We start from the raw sequence: 12,852 nt of genomic DNA, 5'->3' as shown, positions 1-12,852 counted from the left end.
ATTTTTCTCCATCAGATTACTGAATCTGAAATAGGAGAAACAGTTGAAGTCATCACTTAAGTAATTTATAAATGTCCATTGTCAGTGTCTAAGATATAGCTACCTTCAGGCTAAACCAGTGAATTGAGAAGACCATGTAATAAAAACTAATGCCTCTGTATCCTCCAAGTTTTTCGGTGACTTTAATCTATGCATGGCCATCAGACGTGTTGTTATTTTGGCTACATTATACAGGTAGGGAAATTACATTCCATGGGCTTACACTTTGGTATTGTAAGAATCAGAAAGCCACCGCAAGGATCCTAATAGTCACCAAGAATGTCTGTTTTAGTTGTACATTTAGGAGCTCTGGAAATAAGCAGAGTGGACCTGTGTTCCCACCGGAACCACTCTAACACAGGCTTGAGCCACACTGTCTCCAGCAGAGACTTGAGGTCATTGACATCAACGACTTCCAAATCCCATTATTCTTACGGAATTAAAGGAGTCCATTTCTTGGAACTGACTGACTTCTCATCAATTGGTATTCAACATGGAACCCTTCTACACTTTATTCTCTAAACTTCTTGTTACAGTGTCTGCTACCACCATCAAGATCTAAGCCAGTGACAATATCTACGGGGGTGGGGGGGGTATGCCTTAAACTGTAAGGATTGCAACAGAAGCTGGAGAAAAAAAATTCACCCTGTTTTTCAATAATAAGTTGGATTACATCACACATGTGACAAATTTCTATAGCAATGACAAAAGTGAAAATTTCTAAGATTTTTTTTTTGGGGGGGGGGAATGAGAAAAAATCAAACTTTACTTAAAAAAAAAAAAATAGGAGGGGATAGAGTTACCATCGTGGCTCAGTGGAAACAAATCTGACTAGTACCCATGAGCATACAGGTTTGATCTGAGGCCTTATTCAGTGTGTTAAGGATGCCAAGTGTTGCCGTGAGCTGTGGTGTAGGTCACAGATGTGGCTCAGATCTGGTGTTGCTATGGCTGTAACATAGGCTGGTGACTATAGCTCTGACTCATCCCCTAGCCTGGGAACCTCCAAATGCTATGGATGAGGCCCTTAAAAAAAAAAAAAAAAAAAGACAAAAAAAAGGGGGAGAGATTAAAAATAAAAACATATTAACAGGAGTTTCCATTGTGGCTCAATGGTAACGAACCTGACTTATCTGTGAGGATTTGGGTTTGAGTCCTGGCCTTGCTAAGTGGGTTAATGACCCAGCATTGCCATGAGCTGTGGTGTAGGTCACAGACATGGCTTGGATTCTGCATTGGTGTAGATCAGCAGCTGCAGCTCCAGTTGGACTTCTAGCCTGGGAACCTCTGTATGCCACAAGCGTGGCTATTAAAAACAACAACAACAAAAAAACATATTAACATGTCCAAAAGAGATATAGGACCAGAGAAATGAACACAGATATGTAAGTAATCATAATTGATATAACTTATTGAGTTAAAAGACAATGACTATCAGACTAGATTTTTAAATCCAGCAATATTTTAAAGAGATATACCTAAGCAATAAGATGCTGAATGGTCAAAAGGAAAGGGTAAAGAATGATCAGGCCAGTATCATTTATATTGTATTAGTGTCAGAAAAAAAAAAACGAAACAAAATTAATATCAATACTATTGATGACATCTCTGTACACGAGGAACCTATACAAATTCTAATCTTGTGAGGAAATAGAAGTTTATAGATTCAATGGGATCTCATGGAAAGGTATAACTCACTTGAACAAGTGACTGTTGAGTGGGCATTTCATTTACGCACACAAAGATTAATTTTTAAGCATCACATATTCCATTATAAATTAAATTTCTTCAAATCTATATTACTTCATCTGATGGCAATGCAGTTAAATAGCAATAGCAATAAGTATGTATTTTAAACAAACAGAAACTTAAAAACATACTCTAAGCAGATAAGGGATCCTAGTGGGGTGGGATGTCATTCAGATTTACAGTAGCATGCAGGGAGTTTTCCATTCACTTTTCAGACAGTTAATTTGTAGTCAACCAAACCTCAAAACTTGGTTCTGATTTTCCTGGTCTTAGACTTACTTGATATTTTCTAATTTTACCTCTGTTCAGACCCTATTCTCTCATGCTTCATTAGATTTGGTTTCAACATAAAGGGTATGATTATAGTGTCAGTCCTGAACAAAAGTAGGTACTTGGTTTGTACTCAAACTCCTCAGATTATTAATTGAAGAATAAACATTTTTTTTTAAGGGATGGAGAGGAGGTGAATCATTTTCAGCTGTTAACTTGGCCAGCTTTTCTTTTGGGAGCTGTCTCATCCCTTAGAAAGTATGAAAGGGAGGTTTGAGGTTGTAATCTCCCAGGTAATATACTTTAAATGTCACTTGGAAATTAAACAGAAAGCTTGTATGTAAATTACCATCCCCTGAACCACAGTGGATATACAACTTTGGGGTAGGAAACAAAAGCACTATTCAACATAAATGCCAGAGATTATTTTATTTTAGTTTAGTTTCAAAGATCAGGAGAGAATGCTTGTTTCTATAAGGAAAACAGGAAAGTCCTAGAATGAGGATTCATGTGAGCTGATTTTGTGATAAAATTCATTAATCTTTGGCAATGAAGTTAAAATTCTGACATCATTCAAAACATGGAATGCCATTTTTTCCTCAGAGATAAAAGAATTTAATGAGATAATCTCTTGGTAAGTAAGAATCAAAACAACCTATAGTAAATAATAATTCTTTCAAATACAAAAACATCAATTTCTGTGTATAAAACATGAAATTTTGTCTATAAATATGCTGATATTATAGCCCATTCCCTTTTTTCCTTCAAGTTTTGAAAGCATTTCCATTACTTAAGTACCATGCAATGAATAATTAGTGTCACATGTCTCAGTAGATGTCAAATAAAGCAGGCTTTTTTGTTTCTGGTATGATTTGGGGAAATTCATGAGGAAATGATAACATTTATGTCACGTATGGAGTATGTTCAAGAAAAGCAAAAAAGAATTGAGCTAAATCAAGTGAACAGCCTTCACCTTAGCAGAAGAGAAAAAAAGAGAGAGAGGTACAAATTAAAGTAAATTAAGGGAATGTACAGGATTCATTCATCTTCTCCTGCCTCCTTTGCTGCTTATGATAAGTATACAGAGTAATTAAGAGGTCAAAATGTTACAATGAAGACAACCGTAATATCAGAGCACCCTGAACATCAATGCAGAGTTAATTTGATGAGGAAGAACGGGAACAGGATGAACAGTAACCCAGAAAATAAACGAATTAGTTTAGCCAAGACTTGGTACTACTGTTAAGAGAAAACTTTAAAGCTATTGGGAAAAAATCAGCTTATGTATGATTTCTTATGTGAGACAATTTTGTTGCAGAAAGAAATAACAACAGCAACAAAAAGGTAATAGGGCCCTAGAATATAAGAATAGTTTGAACTTGATGACCAAATTATGAGTATCCTGACAGCAATAGAATCACTAAAATGCATCTAAAAATAGTCTGTATTTGTCTGAGCATTTATCCAAATTGTGAAGAGTATTAGATGTCTCTTTTTTGCAAAAGAGACATAATAACAAGATCACTGGATTCTTGTCAGGGTAGTGATTCAATACATGTGAAATGTTTAAAATTGCTTCTAGGATAGGGTTAAGTACTAAATAAATATTAGATATTAGTATCATTATCTGTTATGTCTGTGAAAGACCTCTAGTAGCAATTAATTTGGTCTGAATTATAATAGCTATTTTTGTGCACTTTTAGTTTTTACCATGACATATTGGGTAGTTAATCTATACATAATGATATGAAGAAAAAGTGAAAGTGAAAATAATTAGTACCCATTGCACACTATGTACTTGCTAATTCAACTCAAACGGCCGTGAAATAATTATATTAAAAATGCTCATATTAAAAAAACAAATTGGTTGTCAAGCAATTATCTTACCCCATATAATAGAAACAAGACTGTAGCCTGGACTTTCCACTGAATCCAGAGTTGATCAGTTACGTGAAGTGAAATTATTAGGGGCAAGAAGCACAGCCACTGCCTGTTTGAAGAACCGCCTTAGGTAATAGATAATTCTTATTCAATTCCTAGAATTAAGTGTTAGTACTGAGATAAATGGAAGTATTTGAAGGAAGGTTAAGGAGATAAAGACTTCCATAATTTTAAAGAGCTGAGGAAAGCTTTCCAGAGGTAGACAAGGAGAGTGGCATTTGAGTAGGGTAGTATGTAATGAAGCAAAATGAACCAAAGGAACAAAGAGCTGCTAAAACAGAGTTGAAATATCTGTGCCAAACTCAAGGAGGCTGTCCTGAGTGCTGTTTTGGGACACTTTACCATCAGCAATGAGAAAGGACTCAGAGCAGAAGGGAACCTGTCATATAACCCCCAACAGGTGCCTAAAGGATCTAATACGTGCAAATAAGGATGGGGAAAATAGTCTGTTATCCCATACATCCTTCAACCACAGTTTTAAAAAATCCAGAAATCAGGCAGTTCCCTTTGTGGCTCAGCAGTAATGAACCCGACTAGTATCCATGAGGATTTCAGTTCTATCCCTGGCCTTGCTCAGTGGGTTAAGGATCTGGCATAACCTCTGAGCTGTGGCGTAGGCTGGCAGCAGCAGCTCCAATTTGACTCCTAGCCTGGGAACATCTATCTGCTGGCCCTAAAAAGAAAAAAAAAAAAGAAAAGAAAGAAAATCCAGAAATTGATCATTAACAGAACTTAGAAGTCTTGAAAAAATTGGCATAATTCTTACATTTTAAGAAATAAGAATAAGCAATGAAGTCCTTCTGTATAGCACAGGGAACTCTATCCAGTCTTTTGGGATAGAACATGATGGATGATTGTATGAGAAAAAGAGTGTATATATAAATGTATGACTGGGTCACTATGCTGCACATCAAAAATTGGGACAACATTGTAAATCAACTATACTTTAATGAAAAATTTTTTTAAATAAATAAGAAACTTAAGAGTCTAGGGAAGAATTAGATCCAATGGCATATGAATTAATATAAAAAAGTCAGTTAAAAAAGTTTCTCAACTCCTCATTTAGTTCTCTGACTACATGGAAAACTAGGATTGAAATATCATTGCTCCTGTTTGAATCTATTGGGCCTGTTTCCTACAATAAGTATGTGGGTCATAACTTCCAGGATTTTGATAGACTTTTTGCCAAGTTAAAGAAGATGAGGTGATTGAAAAAATTAGGAAGTGCCAGTTTTAGTTATTTTATTTTTTTGTTTGTTTGTTTGTTTGTTTTTGTCTTTTTGCCATTTTCTTGGGCCACTCCTGTGGCATATGGTGGTTCCCAGACTAGGGGTTGAATTGGAGCTGTAGCCACCAGCCTACGCCACAGCCACAGCAATGCCGGATCCTTAACCCACTGTGCAAGGCCAGGGATTGAACCTGCAACCTCATGGCTCCTAGTCAGATTCCTTAACCATTGAGCCATGACGGGAACTCCTAGTTATTTTTTTTTTTTCATTTGTATTTCCTATACTTATTGTGTGAATCTTTGTAAAAGTAGAGAGCATTTATTTAATGTTTCTGTATTTGAAACTAAATTTAAATAATAAGGCCCCATTTCCCTTCCAATTTATTTTCTAAATGTAATCACCTCACATTTCAGGAACTTCCATATCTAGGTTTTTTTTTTTTTTTTCCCACTGTACAGCAAGGGGATCAGGTTATCCTTACATGTGTACATTACAATTACATTTTTTCCCCCACCCTTTGTTCTGTTGCAACATGAGATATCTAGGTTTAAAGTCTATTACCACTGCCTAGAACAGTGCCTATTACATGGTAGGAACTCAGAAAATATTTGTTGGATAAAGAGATAAGTTACTTATCTCTTTATTTTATCATCAGTGTTTTGAAAATCATATTTTATGCAGTTGATTTGACCTACTAAAAGCCCCATGTATTACAAAGAGGGCAAATGTTACAATTTTAGTTTATACGTTAGAGTAAGGAGGGGTGAGGAGGAAGTGAAGAAGCCTGGCTGTAGTCATAGCTGGTGAATTTGTGTTAGTGCCATAATTAGTCCTTGTGGTTTCTGATATCAAGCTTTCTCTTTAAATCATATAAATATGAAATTGAGGAGCTTGTAAATGTAAAATCAGTGACTCTAGCATTAATAAAGCAAATTGGAAATAATATGGAGGAGTTGGAAATGTAAGTTATAATAAAGTAACTTGAATATGAATCTTTGGGTATCTGATATTAAAGAGGAGGCTGTCAAGGAGAAACATTCAAGGGAAACAAAGGAATCAGTGAATAATTATTTGCACATTTTGTTAATGTAGCATTTAGTTAACATGAGATTGTCAGAGAGATGGTGTTTTAAACTATTCTGCCAATGAATTAATGGGATTCTTCTACTTGTGTTTTTGTTGTGTAAGAATATGTTTTTTTTCAAGGGCATTATAAGCAAAGTATCAAAGTGACCTTAAATCCTTGGACTTAAAATATGCTTATAACTATAGAAGCATATTGGCAAATTAATTGGAAACAAAAATATCTACAATCTAAACTAAAATTCTTTTTAAAAATAACTTTTGGGAGTTCCCTCGTGGCTTAGAAAAAATCGAATCCTACTAGGATGAGGATACAGGTTCAATCCCTGGCCTCCCTCAGTGGGTTAAAGATCCCACATTGCCATGAGCTTTGGTGTAGTTGCAGATGCAGTTCGGATCCGGCGTTGCTGTGGCTGTGGTGTGGGCTGGTGGCTATAGCTCCATTTTGACCCTTAACCCCCTAGTCTGGGAACCTCCATATGCCTCAGGTGCGGCCCTAAAAAGCAAAACAAAAAAACCCCAAAAAACAAAAAAAAAAACTTTTGTGGATTTTTCTGATTATAAAAATACTAAGACTACCCGTGATATTCTGAAAAATATTCCTTGGGATGCACTATTTATGAAATTGCTTTATTTCTAAAAGAAATAGGGAGTTCTGGGATTTCCTATCATGGCTCAGTCATTGACGAACCCGACTAGTGACCATCAGGACTTGGGTTCGATCCCTGGTCACACTCATTGGGTTAAGGATCCGGCATTGCCGTGAGCTATGTGTCATAGGTTGCTGTCACAGCTTGGATCCTGTGTTGCTGTGGCCGTGGCATAGGCAGGCAGCTACAGCTCTGATGCAACCCCTAGCCTGGGAACCTCCATAGCTGTGGGCGTGGCTCTAAAAAGACGAAAGACAGAAAAAAAGAAATAGGGAGGTTCTGCTGTGGCACAGTGAGTTAAGAACACAACTGCAGCGGCTCCAGTCTCTGTGGAGGCATGGGTTCGATGCCTGGCCAGGAGCAGTGGGTTAAAGGATCTGATGTTGCTGCAGCTGCAGCTCCAGCTCAGATTCAGTCTGAGGTGCAGGAACTTCCATATGCCATGGATGTGGCCATAAAAAATAATAACAGTAAAAATAAATAAAAGAAATACTTATCAAGTATTAAAAAGTAACGAGAGAGAAGAGTGAAATTAAAATGTATCAATTTCCACAATACTTAATTTATTATAAAAAATGATTGAAGCCCAATCTGTGTCAAGCCAGTGCCATTCATTCCTATTGTTATTGTTCTAGCTTAGTGTTTTAAGCAATCTTTGTTTCCCAATTTTTTTTGTATTAATTATTTTTTTCTTATCAATTTAAATCAAAAGAAATGCCACAGACACTTAGGTTTCACATGATATCATCTTTTCTTTGTTGTTCTCTATAATGTTGGTAAATATAAAATGCTGAAGAATTGGGACTCTGGTGAGGAAATTGAGGTACTTGCCTTGCATGCAAATAACTCAGTAATCAAGATAATAGTATTTTAGTGCGATGTTTAAACACTCAAATTCCACAATAAAAAATAGCAACATTTTAAATAAAAATGGAGTGCTGTCCTACAGTTGCCCATTCATCTTACTCTCTTCACTTTAAGTCTAGCTGTTTGAACTTAGCAAGCAAGCAAGCACGCAAGCACACAAGCACGCAAGCAAGCAACTCCAGGAAAAGAAATGTATCTTCTCTAAGCTCACTTTGCATCTCAGACATAGGATGACGGTGCATCTTTGTTTATGCTTTGAGCAAGTGTAGCTATTAATACTATCCCTTTTCACTCAAGAAAATAACCTGATCTGGTTGATTAGATGCCAAGCTATTCATACAAAGTTTAGAATTAATGATTTCAAAAGAGTCTAGGAAGCTGATTTAATAAACGAGGTAATTTCTACAAACCTCACTCTGCTTCACACCAGGTTTACTCAATATTTCTCATGCTGACCTGTCACTTTTTTTTCAGACAAACCTGCTGAGTCTTAACTGCATTCAACCATGGAAAATAACAATAACGTCACCCAATTCATTCTTTTGGGATTTTCCCAGAACAAGAAAATTAAAAATATGTGCTTTCTATTATTCTTATGGTGTTACATAGCTATTTGGATGGGAAACTTGATCATAATGATTTCTATCACATGCAGTCAACTAAATGGCCAACCCATGTATTTCTTCCTTAATTACCTTGCTCTCTCGGATCTGTGTTATACCTCAGCGGTGATTCCCAAGCTAGTCACTGACTTGCTGGCTGAAAGTAACGCAATTTCTTATACTAGCTGCATGGTGCAGCTTTTTGCCATGCATTTCTTTGGGGGGATTGAAGTCTTTATTCTCACAGCTATGGCCTATGACCGATATGTGGCCATCTGCAAGCCCCTGCACTACATGATCATCATGAACAGGCAGAAGTGCTATGCTATAGTTGGTGCTTGCTGTGCTGGGGCATTTCTGCATTCCTTTGCCCAGTGTCTCCTCACTATTACCTTACCTTTCTGTGGTCCCAATGAAATCGATCACTATTTCTGTGATGTGTATCCTTTGCTGAAACTGGCCTGCATGGATACCTACAGTGTCGGGATTCTAGTGGTTGCCAATTCAGGCATGATGGGTTTGGTGACCTTTGTGGTTGTGATGCTATCCTATTTTTTGATATTGCATACCATCAGGGGTTACCCTGCAGAGAGCCGCAGCAAAGCTCTTTCCACTTGCAGTTCCCACATCACAGTCGTGGTTCTGTTCTTTGCGCCTGTCCTCTTCATTTACATTAGACCAGCCGCCACTCTTCCAGAAGACAAAGTGTTTGCTCTTTTCTACACCATCATTGCTCCCATGTTCAATCCTCTGATTTACACCCTCAGAAACATGGAGATGAGGAATGCTTTAAGGAAAATGTGGTGCCAGAAACGATTCTTAACTGGCAGGCAAATCATCTGAAAGGCACTCTCCCTCCTAATTACATACCTTATTTAGTGGTATTTGTTTACTTAAGTTTTTAAAACAATGAACTGTGCTCTAGAAAAAATAAGCATAGACACTAGCATCAGTTCATTAATATTATAGTTTGCTTTGAAGCACTTTCTTCTTTGTCTGTCAATCCCTGTTTCTTTTTTATAGCTTCCCCTAATAATCTGAGCCATCATTTCCTTGTCAAAGTTCTATTACACTTTGTTCTGATATTTCTTCTTTTGGTTTTTTTTTTCCCCCTTAAGTTGCTAACTGGAGGTCACCTTTCTAATATCCCTATACTTTAGTTCCATGAATTAATCTGCAAAAGGATGTAAGCTACGTCCTTTTTGATCACCTGATAGCTAAAGAGTCCATATGACCTTGTATTCTCCTTGAATTCTCATCAAAAAGAATCATCAGAAATTTAAAGTCATATTTTCTACTCAGTTCATGATTTTCCATAGTCATTGCAACTATTTGAAAAGCAAAAATTAGTTATGTTGGATCTAAACAATAAAAATATGTTTTATGGGAGAAATAATCACTATGCCAAAAATTGAAAGATGTTTCTAAAGTGATTTTAATGAAATCATTTAAAAATGACAAAATAATGATTATATAACATTTTACTATTAAAAAACCCCTTCCTAGGTACTGAAAAATTGGTTTGATGGTATAAGTAGTATAGGGTTGCCAGATAATTTGCTGTCCAAATTGAGACAATTTAAATGTAAAAAGAAGAGTCTTGCTAATAATTATGCTAAAATAACAGACATAAAATAAGATTGTCTCAAGAAAGTATGATGTCTTCCTACTCTTCAATATCTGAGAAGTATGGACACTCTAATGAAACGGCTTTTGTCAGAACAGTGTGGAATAACTATATAATCTTAGTTGAAGCCAATGAGGTTTTAAAAACAAATTCTGGTACTGAAAGTGCTTGATTTAGTTTTTTTTCCGTTACCATCAAAGTGAAATCTACAAATTTTCAATTTATATAGAACTTTTATGCATCTGGATATCCAGAGACATCTGTAGAATTGAGAAATTTTTCTCAAATAGTCAAATCAAATAATTTTTTTCTTTAATAAAATAGGATTTGTTGGACATTGTGAAAATAACATGATGGGATGGAGTAATGTATTATATTGCACGTGTGAAGGAGAAATATACAGAATGAATATATAAATGAATACTTATATGGAAAGACAAAACATCATAGCACAGTGTGCCATGAAAAATTTTAGCGAAATTCAAATGGAGAAATATGATTGGAGACTTGTCCTTATAGAATAAGGGTCATATTTGATTAGGTATTCAAAATTCAAAAGAATGCTATTAGAGCAGTTGATAACCAAGGGAAAAATAATTCATAGTATGGGAGATTCTGCCCTTCCCAACATTCCACCTGAGGTCAGCATGTGCATAAAATGTGAGATATTATTCTGCTCTTTTTTGGTGGGTTTCAGCTGTCAGGTGCATGTAATAGTCTCTGTATGTCACAGGGCTGGATGGTTGAATCCCATCTTGACCATTTCCTAGGTGTGTGAGGTTGGATAATGTTAACCATATTCAATGTTTTTCTCAAATATTGACTTTAGGACCCAATGCATAGACAATGGGACTTTACATTCTTGTATTAATACCAAGAGTAACTTCATATATGAAAGATTCATGCATGTATATAAATACCTGAAACTACTGTATTTCCTATACAATAGCTATAACTGGAGAGGAAACATAATGGAAAAAGTGTTGCACCCCACCAGTAGCAAAAACAGAGATGAAATTCTTAAGAATAACTTAAATATGAAAGAGGCATTTGAATAAGTGACAATGTTTTACTGCTAGGTGTGAAAGAATCCTTCAGTTAATAGATCCAATAGTATGCTCTTAAATGAATGAACATGACAAGTTGTCCATTCCTACCAAATCAATATATAGGTATAATAGAACTCCAATCAAATCCCAATGCTTATTTTTGGTATATGATGCAATTATTTTAAAGCACATCTGGAGCCCAAACAAGCAATAGTAACTACAATATTTTGAGAAAAACAAAAACAAAAAATTCGAAAAAAGGAGGGGGGCAGAGAGGAATGAGTTTTCCCAGAAAGTAAAACACAACAGGAAATAACAATAAAGTTATAAATTTTTTCTACTGCTGGTATAGTCCAGTGGGACAGAAGAATTAGGCCAGAAATAATTCATAAACTATATAATATGGTGATGCTAATGATGGCATCACCAAACAAGAAAAGAGGGAAGATTCTTCAAAAAAAAAGATGCAAGATATTTGTGTGGGATGGAAGTGGGTGGAAAAAGGGAAGGGAAATAAGCTGTTTTTCTGTGTGTTTTTCTGTATTCAGAGTCTTCAACTAGAATTATGCTACTGGTTTCTCTTTTAAGCCCTCTATTTCTCCTCCTGAAGGTAGGAAGAGATCCCTGACTAATAATTTAGAAGAGAAAATAAGGCAACTGTGGCTCTGGACTCTGCCCTCCCTTTTGGATGTACCTGCCTGCAGAGAAGCTGGGTGCTGTTCTGCCCTCTGCTCTATGGTCCCTTAAAGAGACAGTTCCTGCCCTTGCCCCTCCTTAGGGTATCTGATGAGGGTCTAGCAAGACCTGGGACTGAATGTGTGAGACAACTTAGTCCAGGGGTGAGGTATATTAACAGACTATGTTAGCTGTTTATCTAAAATAATATATGCTATAATTAACTTATATCAGAAAATAAGACATTGTCTGCCCAGAGAAAAAGTAACTTTATTATAACCACCTATCTCTATTGCAAAAGCATCCAGAATAGAAAGTAGATCTCATTATGAAATGATGAAGTATTTCTAGATCATAGAGCTATAGAAAGAATCCTGAAGTCAAAGAAAAATCACTAATATATAATTTGGAACAGCTAAATTCTATCACTGACTTCAATATTTTAAGCTTCTTTGGTTCATATAAAGTTATGTAGAGATTTGTGCTATAGAAAATACATAAAGTAGGTAGGTTGAGATAGAAGATTTTAAAATAAAAATTTTAAAGTACAAACACACATATACTGCCAGTATCTTTTGCCATACAATCTTTTTCAACAGCACCAAAAAGAGTCAATGGGGAGTTACCATTGTGGCTCAGTGGGTTATGAACCTGACTAGTATCCATGAAGATGCAGGTTCAATCCCTGATCCCACTCAGTGGGTTAAGGACCCAGCGTTGCCATGAGCTATGGGGTAGGTTGCAGATGCCTCTTGGATCTGGTGTTGCTATGGCTATGGCGTAGGCCAACAGCTATAGCTCTGATTGGACCATTAGCCTGGGAAGTTCCACATGCCTCAGGTTCAGCCCTAAAAAGCTAAAAAAAAAAAAAAGAAAAAAAAAAGGAAAAGAGAATTTCAGTAAGACATAATTCATATTTCAGAGTGTATATGTGTCTATGTGAGGGTGGGGGTGATTTGACTGTTTTTATATAAACTGGCTATTTTTCACATAAGAAAAGCCTTTTTAAAACCCCACATATTAGATATCCAAACTCAGGTGTATAATTGAAGCAGAATGATATGAATAAAT

General features: G+C 36.1%; 2 protein-coding genes across 2 annotated transcripts in view; both read left to right on the top strand.

The window, feature by feature from the left end:
• LOC146405189 (olfactory receptor 1165-like) overlaps positions 1-12,852 on the top strand; it is a 458,625-nt gene that overhangs the window by 394,787 nt on the left and 50,986 nt on the right. The window lies entirely within an intron of this gene.
• Positions 7,389-12,659, top strand: LOC146405194 (olfactory receptor 4P4-like). The gene has a single exon (XM_085015187.1). The coding sequence runs from the start codon at positions 8,335-8,337 to the stop codon at positions 9,271-9,273; it is 939 nt and encodes a 312-aa protein (XP_084871313.1). The 5' UTR covers positions 7,389-8,334; the 3' UTR covers positions 9,274-12,659.

This window comes from Sus scrofa, chromosome 2 (assembly GCF_054392235.1).
Source record: "Sus scrofa isolate SSC_HxYL_T2T_F1_AM1 chromosome 2, Sscrofa_HxYL_maternal_Yorkshire_Landrace_v2.0, whole genome shotgun sequence".
Lineage (NCBI taxonomy): Eukaryota > Metazoa > Chordata > Mammalia > Artiodactyla > Suidae > Sus > Sus scrofa.
This window is presented reverse-complemented; position numbering and strand designations above follow the sequence as displayed.

What these genes read in the sequence shown, in the direction of transcription:
- LOC146405194 (XM_085015187.1), top strand. Translation starts at nt 8,335, where the DNA reads ATGGAAAATAACAATAACGTCACCCAATTCATTCTTTTGGGATTTTCC.